Raw genomic sequence first — 18,454 nt, 5'->3', positions numbered from 1 at the left:
AATAACTCCTTGTTTTAATTTGTATTATACTAATTATTAATGAAGTTATGTTTTTTCACATGTTTATTGCTTTTTAAGGAAAAGTTGCCTCTTCTGAAAAGTGGCTTTTTTCATTTGCTTGCTTTTGTATGGGATTTGTTTACCTTTATTACAGGTTTGTAGGATTTGCTATGTATGATTAAAAATATTTTCTCATAATCTGTCATTGGTTTTTAAATTTTGTTCAGAGTGCTGGTTGATGTATAAATCTGTTTAAGCTTATATATATAATCAAAATTTTACATTGTGGCTTCTCTCCTGGAGGACTTCCCTACTCCAGTATATAAAAATATCCTTTTATATTCTTTTAAACTTAATTTTTAACATATATAGTAGTTATTTTGTCTACATGTTAGGTAGGGCTATTTATAGCCATTTCTCCAAATACATAGTCAATGGACCCATTACCTATTAAAAAGGAGCTGATCCTTTTCCCACTGACCTTTATCAAAGGCTAAAAATATACATACATACAAACCTATAGCCACTACTATCCCTCATCTCTACTTTAATACCAGGCATTTACTAGGAATTGTCTTTAGGAAATACATGCGACATATTTTCTGATTTGGATACTACTGTTGCCCCTTCCCTTATTAAATACTTTTAAAATGTATTTTTATATTTGTTCTTTAAAAATGATCACTTTTTAAATATCCAATTTGGCATTTCATCTAGTCTAAGAGTAGATCACCTTAGGATTTCACCCATTTGAAATGTAAACTATAGGACTGTCTTCCTAAAGAAAAGGCACATAACACATCTTTGTACCAGAAAGTATCCATAGTAATGTATTAATATAATGATCTAATTTAAATGAAGTGAGATAACTAGCATATAATAATAAGCACACGCAGGTGCTCAACAATATTAATTCTACTAATTTCTTTTCCTTCAAATTTCTTACCTGCTGTAAGCTGAGAATGAGGGTCTTGGCACACTGAATTTTATCAATCTGCCTGGTTTTACTCAATGTTTCCTTAATGATGTCACCATAGTCGTTGTAATACTGTAAGGAGAGGAACACAGCTTTAAAACCGTTGACATTTCATGAGATAAAGAACAGGCTGGTGAAAAAAACGGAAAGGTGAGTCAAGACATGTTTAATTTTTCATGTTAAAAACCTAATGAGAGTTAAAAGATATTGTCTAATGTTAAAAAAAATACACATTGGACATTTAAAATTATGAAATAAATAATAAAACTAGAAAACTGGGAAATTCAAAGAGGAGAAGTGATACATGTGAGCAAAATTACTCATTCTTTACAACATGGATTCAACAGACACCACTTGTCCAGATCAAGAAACAGAACTCTAATAGAAACATCTTGAAGAACTAAAACCTAAACAGTCAAAATTGCTTACTTCTGGGGACAGGGCCTAAACAAAGGAAGGGTAGATTACAATAACAGATTTAACTTTTCATTAAATACTTTTGTGTACCCATTTCCCCCCACAATGTCTGTATTTTACTATTATACATAATATAAAAAATAAAAACAGTGATTTCTTCAACAGTGATTGGGAAAAATTCAACTAATTTTATAATTCAATTTTTTGACACAGGATTTAAAGAGTTTTCCTTGTGAATAAATAATTAGGAGAAACTCTAAGACTATTAAATCTGGGTGTTATTTCCAAACTAAAGTCTAAAACCTATAACCTATGTAAAGAAGTGAGTATATTAGCTTGACAATTGCATTTTATCTTCAAGAAGATGGGTATATTTCCATGATGTGAGGTGCAAAAAAAAAGGGAAAGCAAAAAAAGGGGAAATATCTCAAAAGAATCATCTTTTCAGTGCAATTAAAAATTATCTCAGTGCAGATAAAAAGAAAAAGATATATGAGAACATTAAAGTAGTTCAACAGGTAGATCAACAAAAATTCAGATTTTTAATAATCACATAGAGGAAATGAGGCAAAAAGCCAAATAGACAAGGATATATAAAGAATAGTAAACAGCGATTAAAATATTCATAAGAGATTAAAGCCTATAATGAACACAGGTGTGTAAAAACTGCTAAGGATGATAAAAGTTTGGATAAAGCCTATTTCTTGAACCCAAGACAGTACTGCTGAGGGATGACAAGGAAAACCATGGTAAGCTCATATTCATCCAACCAAGTCCTGTTTAGATATTACTTTTGGAAGCCTGCCCTGGTTGCTCATTTAAGTGTCTATATATCTGTGCTTGCTTTGTAATTTATACATCTATCACCACAATAATCATGTTGAGGTTTTACATCTACTAGAAAGAGTTAAGCTTTAAGTTAGAGAAACCAAATGTCAGTTTTTGCTACTTTAATAGTTGTGTGATCTTTGAAAGTTACTTTGCCTCTCTGAGCCTTGATTTCCTTTTCTATAAATGATGATTTCCTAAATCACAGTTACTGCAGTCAACAAAGATAATATAAAAGCCTTAGAGCAGTCTCTCGAATATAAATGGCATAGAACATAGGCAGCTATTCATTATTAGCATGTTATATAATGTTTACATTTCAGGTTCTCTGTAATCTATAACTGCCTTAGTACAGAAATTATGTCTTATTTAAACCTCTGGCTACCAACACAGTACTCATCACATTGGAGCTGTCTGGCAAAATATTTACTTACTGTGTCATAACTAGAATGGAACCCAAACATGGACAAAGACACAAGTGAATCAATGGCATACACAATATTCTGAACATGGGCAAAATAAAATACTGTCTCTGACATAAAAACAAGGCAAAAATACATACACTGATAAGTATGCCTGTTAGGTTTTATCATAAAGATTTTTGAGGACTGATTTTTTTGAGTGTCCAGAAACAAAATGGGGCTTATGGGAAGAAGAACAGCCAGGAAGTTGCATACTTATCAGAATGGTGTAAAACCCTCACATCTCCTTACCTCTTGCAGGAAAAAATCCCAAATTTTCACAGAGCATGTAAGGTCTAACCTCATTTAATATCTTTAGATCTTACTTCTAGCTCCATTCTCACAAGCAATCTCTGTTGCTATGTCAAGTTACTTCCATTTTCCTCAAACAATTTCCATTGTCTTTGTACAAGTAGTCCAATCTGCCTGAAAGCCCTTTTACTAGTTCTTTCCTTGACTAATGAATGCTTCTCATCTCAGACTTAGTTCAAAAGGCATGTCTAATGGTTTTCATTAACCCTCATATTTCTTAAGAGTGTATCTATTTTATATATTTCCAGGAACCCCTAAACATATCTCTCTACACTGCAGAAATGCAATTGTCTAATGACTGTCTCCAGCTTTAGATCACTTTGGAGTAGGAATTTAAAAATCTTTGTTAACTTTAGTGCCTGGCAGGTAGCATGGTAGACACACATATAAACATATCTGGAGAGATGTCATAGGGAAGAGAGAGAGTTTTCTTCCGTAAGAAGGGTCCATGGCCTTAAGAAAATAAAACAGCATTCTTTCTTATAAATGTAAGGAACTCCTACTTCATGGAATTGATATAATGGTATAGAGTGATAAAAAGCTCATACAAAAGAGAAATTTTAAATATGTCAGAAAACCATCAATAATATTTAGGCAAAAGCTGTCAATTTTAGCTTGCTCACTACTCTTTCATTTTTAGTTGCAAACTTCTAAGGCACTTAGGTGGAATGAGAAAAACAAGAATATGTAGCTACTATCTTAATCAATCAATCAATAAATGTCCTTGATCCATTAAAAAAAAAGACTATGAAACTATACCTTCATGTAATGTTTAAAGATGTCTGCAGCTGCATGCATGTCAACAATATCATAGATGATAAGTTTGCTGAAGGCAGCAAGTAGATTCCTTCTCTTGTGTAAGGCCTCAATTTTATTAGCTTCATCTTCTTCATCACCCTCTAACCACAGAAAATAAATTAGTTATGAACTTTGGCCCTTTATCCAAGGGAAAACATTGTAGACAAACTGTAGAACAAATAACTAGGCTATAACTTTACAAATAGGTAAAATTTAGTTTTAGATAGGGTAAAAATTATTAGCTATGCTGATTATCTTAGGGTGCTATACTTAGTTACATATTTATTAAAAACTAGGCACTAAGGTTCTAGGAGATTATCATAGCAAAGACTAGTTAGAGCAGCAAACTATATATAGATTTTTTTCTCATACTTTTGTCATAACAATACTGTTGTCCTTTTACCTTTAAAATGCTGCCTTTTATCTGAATATTCCTTATGTGCTAATCTCTTTCTACAGAGAAGAAATTTCCAGAAAAATTTAAGACACAAGGAAAAGTTTTCCTTTAGAAACATGTATGGGGAGTAATGGAAATTACATGAAGGAGTTAGTTTTCAGTTCTTGTCTTAAACATGGCTACATTATAAGCTGAGAAAGTATATTTTGCAAACCATGTTATGTACATACACATTTTTTAAAACAAATCATTATCAAATGCTTTCAAACAAGTACTGTTTATTCCTCATTTTTTAGATTCTCAGGTTTATCCATTTCTAATCCCCCCAAAAATATCTCCACAAGTCTCCAGACGATAAAAGTTGACACAGTTGTTTCAGGTTCTGTACTGACCCTCTCATGTCTTGGCCTGCCCTTATTTAGGGACCAGTGTTCTTTTTCTCTTCCTCACATGTGTATTCATAAAATAACTTATTCTCAACTTCTCTCTTCCCTTTCTATTCTCTCCTTCTCTCTTCCCTGGTCCTGCTGTGAAGCATCAATGCTTTTGGAAGTTGGAAATCTTTTTGCTTAGGACAAATAGCAGGTAAAAAATATTGTCTCCTGAGATTAACATGAACTCAAGAGATCCTTTTTTAGCAGTCTAGTATTTTCTAAAATATTCTGTTAAATAAAGAACATTCCAATAGCACCAGGTAGATCTGTGGATTTGATATGCCACAGATCTTACTTAAGAGAGCTTAAATCATCTATTTCACAAATAACCTATTTTATATAGTATTTATTTATAATTATTTATATCCAGTCTTATTTTGCTAAGTTTTCATTCTGGAGGCTCAGAACAATTTTGACTGGTGAGGTTTCATAATATTCTTTTAGCATTTAGTATCTTAGAGTCACATTTTGTTAATTTAAGTAATATATGATCACTACTCAGGAACAGAAAGGAATTCAGATGCTTTGCTTTAGAAAATTTTGAACCTGGATGCAGTTTTATTAAAAAAAATCTATCTTAAACATATATTTCAAACATGTGGGAAATGACAAATGTACACAATTAGCCATTATAGTGTAGCTTAGGATAGCAGAAGACTGGAAACTAGTCAAATATCAATCAATATGAGATGAACAATATAAATTATGCTATATTTAAATAATAAAACACTGTGTAGCTATTAGAATAAGAATAAGGACCTCTCTGTACTTAGTGATGGGGAAAGATCTCTAAGGTATTATGTTAAAGGAGAGACACTTCACTGTGTATATTATACTTGATTTCTGAATTATTTGAACGTATTAACTTTTGTTTAAAAGAGAGAAACGGCAGTATTTTTTAGGACTGAATTGGAAATTTTTTCTTCAATCTCTTGAGGTTGTTAAGAAAAGATCAATAGTGACAAGATGATAGCTGCAAATACCCATGCTCTGGTTCTCCTCATCTTGGTCAATGAAAACATGATCCATCACAAAACTGAGGAGTTCAGACTGAAGGCCAGTATCTGGATTGAACACCAAAGGCTGAAGGCCCTCCCTGCCACCTGTCATTAATTGGTGGCTAAAAATCATCAAAAGATCACAGAGTAGCATGAAAGCCTGGAATGAAAAGGAAATTCATCAGTAAAACATTGTACAATAATAACTACAAATGACAATATACTAAATTAAATGCAGTTCAGTAACAGTACCATAATAGAAATGCTAAGTATTCAAATTGCAGCTATTTAATTTTAAGTAGCTACTTAATTTTAATTTCCAAACATAATAAAATTACTTTTTCTCATTATATATTAGTCATATTTAAGACTCTTCACTTCCCCTAAATATAAACTATTTTTTTATTTGGCTGTACTAACCCAAAACAATTAAGAGATTTTTGACTTGAACTTATAAAAAATGAACTGAATTCAACTCTGGAAACACAAAATTGAATTACTATATTAATGACAGATTATAAATAAATTGTATACTGCATAAGCAAAAAATAAGCACAAATGTTAAGATAAACTGTATAATTCAATCAATTACAATGTAGTACACTAAATCTGTAAGCTACCATTTTGGATTCTTCTTTTAATAATCTACTGTAAAACAAAATTTTGAACCATAGGTTAAACTTGGATTCAAGATCATTCACATAAAAAACAGTGATGCAAAGCTTCCCAACAAATGCATTCACATAAAGAACTTTCAATATATTTTCCCATAGAGAATACATTATGGTTATATTGCCAAATTTATCCTATTTAATGGATGGTACAAAATAAACTTGTGTCATTAATTTACTGTTATGGAATAACTGAGGGTTCTTATACCCTAAAACAATCCATTCACCCCCCTCTAAAAATTGACTTATGTGGAAAACACAATTTTGGTATATATTTGGAGATGGTTGTATCGTTTACCTCCAGCAAGAATCATAGAAATTCATGCTCTAAGTACACTACCATGAAATACATAAATTTAGAAACAAGTCACCTGAAAAGAGGACAGCATGAAAGGAATCTGGGGAAATGTGTATTTTTAACCGAGGCCATACTTTTGCATGTCACCAAAGTGATGAAGCAGAAACACTGAATTTCTGGCTTAAATGTCCTGAGTTAGGTACTTTTAGATAGCACTGGTTAAGTTCAGAAGATTTAGAGAATAAACGTTTAGGAAAGATAATCTCTGTTCCCATTTTAAGTTAGATGCTAATAACTTAATAAAGAAGAGACCCGTGATACCCTATTTGTAAGATGAGATACCACAGGGTAAGTACTATTGTATTCTTTAACTAGATATAGACTCTTTCTAGTTGAACATCATAATAAAAAACAGCATGGAAAAGATATATCTTTTTTTTTTTTTTTCAAATAGAAGCTCTTCCTAATAGAACAGTTTTAGTTTACAAAATCACTTTGTGAAAATGGTATTGCCTTGGGCTTCACTTTGACCATCTTTGGTCTACACCCCTTGCCAAGGGGTGAGGAGTCTGTTGGACCAATGGGATATGCCCATTAGCACCCCAACTTTACAACTCTGTCCAGGGACAGGGATTCAGGGACTCCCTGCCCTCACAGACTGGATTCTGCTATGAGCGGCTGCATAGGCATCCTTCTGAGACACACGGCATCCCCAGTGTGTACTCCTAGGCCCCAGGATAATTAAGGAACAACTTGTTTAAGGAAGTGATGCTGATAGTTTGGATATGTGGGCTAAACTGTTCACCTGCCTATGTGAAAAGTTCTACCTGGTGTGGGAAAGAACTGAAGGTAAGATGAGAAGAAAGTGGACCCTAAGCCAGCTCCCATTCTGGTACAGAATCCTCAGGTTCTGGTATAGAATTCATAAGAATCAAGAATTCTAAATTTAAACCTGACCTCACTTGCCAAGGTACAAAGATGTATAACAAGTTTATTAGCTTACTTTATAACTTAAATATTTAGACATCTATACTCCTATCCAAGGTCCCATAACATAAACTACATGCTAAGAACTGCCGTAAAAAATTACATCTTAAAAAAATTTACATCTTCTTATGCTTCTTCAATGCATTTGAGTTATTTATATTGAGAGCTCTTAACTGACAATCTCTTACCTGTTCCTTCACTGGAGTATTAACATTAGATAGGCACTGCTGGCAAACAGCCAGAAAGGACTTCACTGTTTTCCTCAATACCAACAAATCCTCCTGTAAGACACAAATTTGCAAGCATGAATTACAGTATTCTTGAAAACTGAAGAAATAATAAATGGAAAATAGCCAAACCAGCTTATTGTTAAGTAAATTCATAAAACCAAATTTATCACTGAGAACCAAATCATAATTTCCCAGTTATCCTAATGGAAGGGGCAGCAAAACTGATAATCCCAAATACTCTGTTCAATTTCGCTTTGGAATGCTCAGTATGACTTCCTCCAACATATTTCCTTTATAAATATGGTTTACTTGGGCTGGTATTAAAACTGATAGTCATTCCTATAACAAATACTAGATGTAGTAAAATAAGGAAGTGCAGCAGCATTCTGGAAAAAAACCAACTAAGCAATAAACATGTACTGAATTTTTCCCATATTCTCAGCACTCTGCAAAATGTCAAGGTGAAGAGATAACTTTAAGATAGTGTCCATGTCCTCAAAGAGTTAATATTTTAGCAGGGAGTCAGACCAATCATAGAGTAATTAATTGTTTAATTTTTTGGTATCAACTCTAACTGTTGCAGACAGACATGGCTGAGTTGGAGGCAGCTTCATAGAAAGATGAGCTTTAATCCAAGATTGGACAGGTGAATAGGATTTAATCAGATGGCCATATTACAATATTCAATATGAAACATTGGAGAACTATAAAAGGAAACTTAAATTTATCAAGTCCCTATAAAGTGCCAGGCACTGGTAAGAGGGCTGTTGTATAATTTAATATTTATATTGATTATAAGAAGTAGTTATTACTAGCAAAGATTGAAAGCAGGACTGTCTGGTATCAGAGCTCACATTGTTTTCACTAATGAGCAAGATGCATGCAGATAACTCAGTGTTATACTGATATTTAAAATAGTAATGAAGAGTACTTAAATGAGCATAGGCTGGTATAGAAGTCACTTTTAAAAAGTATTCTATGAAACTAAGATTCTTTAAGCTTTTTTATTTTGCATAGTTGACAGTACTTATTCCTTTTTGGAATCTTCACATCCCAAATAATGATACTTCAAAAATTACATATATTTTCTTTTGCTAAAATGAGTGCAGTATTTAGAAGAAATAAGACCCTCTTGTGCAGACTAGTAAAAAGGACACTGTCTCCAGAACCTTTAATGTTCCTGTAGATTAACATCCAAAAATCAAACTTCAACATTTCTTGATCTTCTTTAATTTCAGACTCATAAAGCATTAGGGGAAAGAGACAAGAGAATAGGCAGTCACAAAAGAATATAAGGAGTTCTTACACTGGAAAGCTTAACCCAGAGTCAAAAGCAGTCAGAGCATGGTTGCCAAAGAAGAGTTCTGAACAACTAAAAATCATCTACCTATAAGGAAAGGTGTTCCAGAGGGCACAGAATGTTCAAAAGCCTGGAGGTGCTTTTGAGAGACTACTGTTAATTTATTGCAGTTGGGGTGCAAATGAGAGGAGTGGTGAGAGAAAACCAAAGAGAGAGAGAGAGAGACCCATTTCCATTTAAATGGAATACAATTTAAAATGCCATGTTAAATTATTTGGCTATTATCCTGTCAGCAATAAGGAGCTAATGAATAAGGATTTTTATCATGAAGTTGTTAAAAAGTTATGCTAAGGAATCATATTCTAAGGAAAAGAGAGAAAGATGTAAAATAGTAAATAAAATCTTAATAGTATTAATAATAAATACAGTCTTCTCTTGAGGGTTTATTATGTACCAAATGCTGTGTTGTAAGGGGCATGGTGAAGAGCAGGGAAGCTGGCATGCTGCAGTTCATGGAGTTGTAAAGAGTCGAACTGAGCAACTGAACGACGATGAATGGGCATAAATTTAAGTTTCATAATCACCCTATGAAATAAGTGATTAATATGCCTATATTACAGAGGAGGAAACAGGTTCAGAGCATCTATAGATTCTAAGTGATAGAGTAAGGATCCATACTTAGGGCTATCTGACTCTAAAGCATAAGCTTCTAATCATCATCCTACAGTTCATCATATATTAACAGGTGCCATAGGAATAATCTGAAAATAAAATATTGGGCCTAAAAATAAAATGTTGTCAGTAAAGATATCAACAGAGTATAGAGGAATTAAAGCAGCAGAGTTGATAGCATTTAGGAGCTAACAGGAACAGAGGATGTTGATGTGACCTAATTTCTAGGTAGTTGCCTACTAGATGGCATATGGTATAAGTCACCAAGATAGTTAATACAGGAACAAATGCTAAGGTAATAAGTTTGGCTTTAGGGATGCTGATCTGCAAACCCTGAAAGATAGCGTTAGGTAGTGACAATAGGAAAAAGGAGTCCAAAATGGTGGTGGCTAAAAGACAAGGAAGGGAAAAGCCTGTGAAAATAGAACTAACGAAGGAGTGAGGACCTCAGGTAAAACAAACAGCCCTCCTGGCCAGCCCAATTTACATAGGGCAGGCTCAGGAACAGGAGAAAAAACATAACGAGAGGAGCCAAAATCGAGCCTCGGGCTTTTCTTTCCTCGTCTTTTGGGTTGGATGTATTTTCCTTTGCTTGCCAATAAAACTGAGCTATAACACCGGTCCATCCATCACTTCAAAGTTTTGCTGCGACTGAGGAAATTACACGGGGAATGCTTAAAATTCTCCAAGCCAGGCTTCAGCAATACGTGAACTGTGAACTTCCAGATGTTCAAGCTGGTTTTTAGAAAAGGCAGAGGAACCAGAGATCAAATTGCCAACATCTGCTGGATCATCGAAAAAGCAAGAGAGTTCCAGAAATATATCTATTTCTGCTGTATTGAATATGCCAAAGCCTTTGACTGTGTGGATCACAATAAATTGTGTAAAATTCTGAAAGAGATGGGGATACCAGACCACCTGACCTGCCTCTTGAGAAGCCTGTATGCAGGTCAGGAAGCAACAGTTAGAACTGGACATGGAACAACAGACTTTTTATTTTATTTTCCTATTTCCAAATAGGAAAAGGGGTACATCAAGGCTGTATGTTAGCACCCTGCTTATTTAACTTATATGCAGACTACATAATGAGAAACGCTGGGTTGAAGGAAGCAAAAGATGGAATCAAGATTGCCAGGAGAAATACCGATAACCTCAGATATGCAGATGACACCACCCTTATGGCAGAAAGTGAAGTAGAACTAAAGAGCCTCTTGATGAAAGTGAAAAAGGAGAGTGAAAAAGTTGGCTTAAAGCTCAACACTCATAAAACTAGGATCATGGCATCCAGTCCTATCACTTCATGGCAAATAGATGGGGAAATAGAGGAAACAATGGCTGACTTTATTTTTCGGGGCTCCAAAATCACTGCAGATGGTGATTGCAGGCATGAAAAGACACTTACTCTTTGAAAGGAAAGTTATGACCAACCTAGACAGCATACTAAAAAGCAGAGACATTACTTTGCCAAGAAAGGTCCGTCTAGTTAAGGCTATGGTTTCTCCAGTGGTCATGTACGGATGTGAGAGTTGGACTATAAAGAAAGCCGAGCGCAGAAGAATTGATGCTTTTGAACTGTGGTGTTGGAGAAGACTCTTGAGAGTCCCTTGGACTGCAAGGAGATCTAACCAGTCCATCCTAAAGGAGATCAGTCCTGAATATTCATTGGAAGGACTGATGCTGAAGCTGAAACTCCAATACTTTGGCCACCTGATGCGAAGAACTGACTCATTTGAAAAGACCCTGATGCTGGGAAAGATTGAGGACAGGATGGCAATCATTGAGTCGGATGGCATCACCGACTCAATGGACACGGGTTTAGGTGGGCTCTGGGAGTTGGTGTTGGACAGGGAGGCCTGGTCTGCTGTGGTTCACGGGGACACAGAATCAGACACGAATGAACTGAACTGAACTGAACTGTAACACTGGTCCGCCCACTGCTTCTAATTTTTGTTGTGGTGAGACAGAACCCAGGAAATTGCACACTACCCCTACAATACCCTACTAAAGATGTGTAATAGGCAGCTGGATGAGTTCAAAGTCCACAGTAAAGAATCTGAGCAAAAAGAGATTTCGGAGTCCTCGGCATTTAGAATGAATGGAAGTAGATGAGACCATTAAAAAGAGAATATGTAAATAGGGCTGACAAAAGTACCCGAGGGAACACCAAAACTTAATAGATGGATAAGAAAGAAAAGCATATGAAGAAATCTAAGAAATAGTCTGAGAAGTAGGAACAAAATCAGAATATGGCATCCCAGAGGTAAGAAAAGGAAACATTTAAAAATGAGTAGAATTGAAACTTCATTGGTGGTCCAGTGCTTAAGAATGCACCTTGAGCACTGTACCTTAAATAAACCACTGCAGGGGATGTGGCTTTGATCCCTGGTCAGGGAGCTTGGATCCCATAGGCTGCAGGGAAACTAAGCCTTGTACCACAACTAGAGACAAGCCTGAGCACCACAACAAAAGATCCTGTGTGCTGGACTGAAGATCCCCACACTGCAGTGAAGATCCCACCTGCTGCAACTAATATCCAACACAGCTAAAAAATAAACAAATAAACAAAAATATTAAACAACAATAATGAATGGAATAGCTTAATGATGACAAATGCCACCAAGAGAAAAGAAAAGGACTTGAAAGTGTTGTAAGAATAAAGCAACAACATTCTGAGTGACCATGGGGAGAACACTTTCAAAGGGATTGTTCTTTAGTTGCTAAGTTGTGTTCAACTCTTTTGTGACTCTGTGGACTGCAGCACACCAGACTCCTCTCTCCATGGGATTTTCCAGGCAAGAATACTGAAGTGGGTTGCCATTTCCTTTTCCAGGGGATCTTCTGACCCAGGAATCAAACCCGTTTCTCCTGCATTTACCACTGAGCCACCAGGAAAGCTCTTCAAAAGAATTTTGTTGTTGTTGTTCATTTGCTAAGTGGTGTCTCACTCTTTGTGACTCCATGGACTGCAGCACGCGAGGCTTTACTGTCCTTCACTATCTCCTGGAGTTTGCTCAAATTCATGTCCATTGAGTCGGTGATGCTATCTAAGCATCATCTGTCCCCTTCTCCTCCTGCCCTCAGTCTTTTCCAGCATCAGGTTCTTTTCCATTGAGTAGGCTCTTTGCATCAGGTGGCCAAAGTACTGGAGCTTCAGCTTCAGCATCAGTTCTTCCAATGAATATCCAAAATTGGTTTCCTTTAAGATTGACTGGTTTGATCTCCTTGCAGTCCAAGGGACTGTCAAGAGTTTTCTCTAGCATTACAATTTGAAGCCATCAATTCTTGAGCTTCAGCTTCAGCATCAGTCCTTCCAATGAATATTCAAAGTTGATTTCCTTTAAGACTGACTGGTTTGATCTCCTTGCAGTCCAAGGGACTGTCAAGAGTCTTCTCTAGCATTACAATTTGAAGGCATCAATTCTTCACAGGTGGCACAAGAAGTAAAGAATTTGCCTGCCAATCCAGGAGTCACAAGAGATGCAGGTTCTCTCCTTCGGTCAGGAAGATCCCCTGGAGTAGGAAATGGTAACCCACTCCAGTAATCTTGCTTTGAAAATCCCATGGATAAGGAAGCGTGGTGAGCTACGGTCTATGGACTCACAAAGAGTTGGACATGACTGAGCACACACACTCATTCAAAGGAATTAAAAGGGCTTAAAACTGCAATGGTACAAAGGATAAGAAAGAAAGCAATTCTTTCAAAAAAGTCTGTAAAGAGTGAGAGAAAAATAGGACAGCTACTGGAGAGGTCTTTGGGGGTCTTCGTTGTCCTTTTCAATAGAAAAGATTTGAGAATGTTTGTTGAATAAACAACTGGAAGAAAAACAAAATGCAGGCCATGCTATGAACTAGTTTAGACCTTACAGAAACTGTATCTCAGGATTACAGATTTAAACAATCTATAAACAAAAGGGCTGAAATATACATTCTCTGAGGTTCTATGGCATTCTGTGATTCTGCTGAATTAATCTAGGCACTCAAATGAGAACATACAGGTGCTAACTGGTAAACCTAATATTCAAAGGATGAATGTTCACTGTTCCTGCTGGTACCTAGAACAGTGTTTGGCACATGGGCAGATGTTCAGTAAATACTTGCTGATTGATATCCAAGTACACATAATACAGATAATAGCACAATCCGAGGGACAAATAAATGTGATCATTTTACTACACAATAAATATAGTTAAAAATGATGCTAGGAGGCATTAATGCTCCTTTATTCCCCTAAATTTCATGGTTACTGTGCAGTTTGAAGCAGTCTAGGGAATCAGCTATTGCTGGAGTTGGGGACAAAAGATTCCTTTAAAAGGTCAATCATAAAGCAGATGTGCCTTATATAAAATGATTACAATTTAACATCACAACTAGGTAAGCAACCTACTGATTGTTTACTAATCAGCAGTAGCATTTTAAGAATGTGGAAACAGAAAGCAACTAAGGAAATAGAAGCTTCTTTAGCAGTAAGTTTAGCATAGATTTGGATAGAACTTCAATATTCAGTGCTCAAGAAAGTTAACTTAATTGTAATCAGTTAGAACCCACTGAAAGAAGTGTAAGTACCAACAATTTTAGGTAAACAGGCACAGATACTGTATATTTAACAGAGGTGAAGTGAAGTGAAGTCGCTCAGTTGTGTCCGACTCTGCGACCCCATGGACTGTAGCCTACCAGGCTCCTCCGTCCATGGGATTTTTCAGGCAAGAGTACTGGAATAGGTTGCCATTTAACAGAGGTAACTAATCTCAAATAGTAAATTCCTCTGAACAGCTGAGAACAAAATTTTAGTTCTTTTGAATTTCAGAACACTATGCTTTCTTTATTCATCCTATAATTTTCCTACAAACTTCATTATGCTAGCATCTCACACTACATAAAGTTAACATCTATTGGCAGTTACTGTGTACTAGGCACTAATCTAAGCTTCTCACATATTAATTCAGCTGTGATGGGTATAGATATAATCACTTTGATTCTACAGATGAAGAAACAGACTCAGAAACGTTAAACGCAGACCCAAAGACAAAGCTAGTAAGTGAGGTAGTAAATTAACCAGAACAGTTTGCCTCCAGAGTCTATAGTCTTAACCATTTTGCTATAGTGACTTTCTATAATGCAGGAAAATTAATATACTGAATATACAGGCAGCATTATGGAGACAAGAAATATGAAACTCAAATTACTCAAATACACTTATATATAAACAAAAACGCAGGTCAACCCAAAAGACACTGAAAAAGAACAACACATGAGCTAACGTATCTGTAACAGACTGTAATTTTAAGTGATTAAAATTTTTAGGGAGTGCCTCTAACACTCTGAACTTAATGGAATTCTATTTAAACTCTTTCTAGCCAGAGTACCTGCATTACAGTGATAAAAACTGAAGGCAGAGTTAGAACAGTAATCTCTTCTCTCAGTCCATATAAGAGAATGTAGACTGAGAACAGAATGCTTCCTTTTAAATGCTTTTCCCTAGATGAAACCAGTATTTTCTCTTATTTTCAGAAAGCAGCTTGGGGTTCAGAGCATTTTTCCTAAAATAGTTATGGAAAGGAATTCAGACGGGTCAAGTGAGAAGATGACACTGAGATTTAAATTATAATAACTTGGCTATGTTCTTTTGTATGCATTTTGCAAGTTGCTTCACTAAGAGAAGCTTTTCCTTCCCTGTAGATTTAGTGAAACCAAGAATTAGAAGACTGAAACCCAATATGCTCAAATGTGAAAGGGCTAAAAGAGCTTCAGTTTTTCAGTGATCTGTTGTCAAAATAAAAGAAATTTCTCTTAATGAACTAACATGATGTTTTGAAAATATACCCTACTCAGCAAAATCTCAACAAAGAAGAGCCCCAAATAAGGCTGGCAGAATTAAAATGGTGAATTTATCATACAAACTACATTATAAATTTTCTCAAAGGTACAAAGGCTCAAACTTGACTTACTCTAACATCTTGGGAAGAAAAAATGCAGATTGTTCTTTAAGAGCCAAGTATCTCAATATGATTATAGTCAGTGAGGAAAGATAAGGGTTTAATTCTTAAACACACAAAACATGCAGATATTGACAGATTTTTTTGGGGGGGTCATACCACAGGGGATGTGGGATCTTAATTCCCTGACCATGGATCAAACCTGTACCCCCTGTATTGGGAGGCGAAGTCTTATTCACTGAACTCCCTGGAAGACCCAGATAGGCAGACTTAAATGGGTGATTTCCTTTCATTTTTGCATCATAATTTTATGTGTCTAGAGGAAGACTACATTTGGCTATCCTTTTATCCACAACTATGAAATACCATTTAGATAATCATAGAAACTGAAGCCATGGAAAAACTAGCAATAAATATCTAAAACTAGTTCAACATTATCTGACAATTGTAAATTTTCAGAGTATACAGAAGTAAAACATGAGAAGTTGTGAAATAAGGACCTAGATCAGGCCAAAGATCTTAGAATATGAGAATAAAGCCTCTTAAGAATTTAGTGAAACATTTTTTGTGATTAAAAAATGGGGCACAAAACTAAGCTAGTTAAAAACAAGACCAAGGGGTTACTCAACTAGGCCAGGTACTGGCAAACCTTTTGGGTAAAGGGTCAGATAGTAAATATTTTAGGGTTTGTAGGTCATAATGTCTGTTACAACTACTTAACTTTGCCTTTGGAGCAAGAGAGCAGCACATAAATGAATGAGCATTGTTGCGTTCCATTAAAACATTCCTTACAAAAACAGGTGTCTAGTCAGATTTGCCCCATGGGCTAAAGTCTGTCTGGTTTGTATTGGGCTACAAAGCTCTTTGGACATATAAACTGCATTATACTTTTATGTACTTAGCATAATTACTAACATAAGGTTCATTAAATTATTTTTCAGCTCAACTAACTCATATCCATAGTAAATATGACAGAAACATATTTAATAACTAGGTAATTCATTCACTTGGGACACATCAGTGGGCAAGAGGCAAAAAGCCTCACCATGCTGTAGGGTAAACCCTACAGAATCTCTTTGACCCTGCTCTCATGCAAAAGTGACTGCTACTCGCTTCTCTTCTGGAGTAAGGAGAGTGTGCCACTTTTGTGAATATACAGTGAAATAGTAGACTTTAAAACCCCAAATGTAATACCTAGTTTTCAGTGTTGTTTTTCTTGGTGATATGAATCCCCACCTGCTGACTCCTGCCATTGCCTCAAGGGTAATCCACTTGATCTAGGAACCCTTAAGCTGCCTACTGTAGTTCCAAAACATCTTCTGATTTCTCTTTTCTGTGGTGTACAAAGATGCAGGAAGCTAAAGGAGGAGTCAGAGGGACAGGGGGAAAGCAGTGACTGTTAGGAGCAAAGCGAGAGATGTGAATTCTCAAATTATTCAAAATACAGATGGAGGACAAAATCTACCATGCTATATTCCAGACCTACACTAGACACTGACCATGTTTACGTACTTCCATAACTTTATATAACAGTTCATTTAGCATTAATTTTTGGTTTTGGCAGGGGAGAAGATTAGGAAAGCACAGGCTAGGACTGCAATTTAATGCTATCAAAGCAACAGTTATTGCTGAAAATCATTTCTTTTAATTTAATCTTCCCAACAACCCTATCTAGGATTGAATATCACTTATTAGGAAACTAAAGTTCAAATGCGAAGTAATTTGTATATCTTTGTCACAGGTGGTAAGAAATGGAGCCAAACTTCAAACTCGATTTAACTCCAAAGGCCATGTTTCAACACAAAAAATGCTGGAAAGATATCCTATTTATAAACTGAAAGTTTCTTATATATATATAAATTGGGTCGGCAAGAAGAAATCATTTAAACAAATACCTAGAAATTACAGAATGGCCACTGGAAAAAACATTTTCAAAACAAAAAACCTACTGCAGAAAGGAAAAGTGATTATTTTATCACTAGGGAATATTAAATAATATAAAATACTTACATTCTTTTATTAAAATAAATGGCCTGACAGGAAAGTAAACCTCCTTTATCATTAATTTTGGTGGAGAAAGATCTCTAATTTCTGTACTGAAGAGTGGGAAGTGTTATGATTTTGTTTAAATATTCTTTTTAAAAAATATCTGGCCAAACCACACAGCATTAAATATTGTTAACATTGCTTTCAGCCTCTAATAAACTCAGTTAAAACACATTTTTACATTATAATAATGGTTATTTAGAATAGATCTTCTCAGTCCTGGCTCACTGCTTAGATCCTGAGGTATTAAATAAATTAGGAGTTAAGGGTATTTATAAAGTGGTACTTTAAATACCACTGTCCCTGTGCAAGTAAAAACAGCATCCAAATGGACAGGCTAGTGAAGTTGAAGAAGCCTTATGCTGTCCTTCAAGGGGTGAGAAGGCATTCCTTACCAGAAAGCAAGCACCAAAAAGCAGAGGCCCAGGAACAGGGATGCAAACACAGCATGGAATTCTTAATAAGATGTTGGAATCATGAATTGTACATTCCCCTCTAAGTTGAACATATTTACTTCTGATTTCCAGAAATTTTTAGAATGTTAGAGCTGGATAAAATTTTGGACAAGTTGAGAGTTTAGTATAAACAGCCATCTACTTATGTATTCCAGATTAAAAAAAAAAACCCTCCAGGAGCTGAAAAAGAAGTGAATATAAAACAAGTCCTGTTTCTTTCCTAGACCAGCCAATCAGGTAC

General features: G+C 35.4%; 1 protein-coding gene across 5 annotated transcripts in view; it reads right to left on the bottom strand.

Moving 5' to 3' along the window:
* Window positions 1-18,454, bottom strand: part of STAG1 (STAG1 cohesin complex component) — a 505,242-nt gene that overhangs the window by 19,195 nt on the left and 467,593 nt on the right. For all 5 annotated transcript variants that reach the window (XM_070466701.1, XM_070466702.1, XM_070466703.1 and 2 more), the window contains 4 exons: window positions 7,766-7,858; window positions 5,607-5,781; window positions 3,754-3,893; window positions 947-1,048 (listed from right to left, as the gene is read on the bottom strand). In XM_070466701.1, the coding sequence (XP_070322802.1) occupies window positions 947-1,048; window positions 3,754-3,893; window positions 5,607-5,781; window positions 7,766-7,858 (510 nt within the window). The remainder of the gene's footprint in view (window positions 1-946; window positions 1,049-3,753; window positions 3,894-5,606; window positions 5,782-7,765; window positions 7,859-18,454) is intronic.

This window comes from Odocoileus virginianus, chromosome 4 (assembly GCF_023699985.2).
Source record: "Odocoileus virginianus isolate 20LAN1187 ecotype Illinois chromosome 4, Ovbor_1.2, whole genome shotgun sequence".
NCBI classification, from domain to species: domain Eukaryota; kingdom Metazoa; phylum Chordata; class Mammalia; order Artiodactyla; family Cervidae; genus Odocoileus; species Odocoileus virginianus.
The sequence above is the reverse complement of the archived record's forward strand: the minus strand, read 5'-3'. Positions and strand labels throughout refer to the sequence as shown.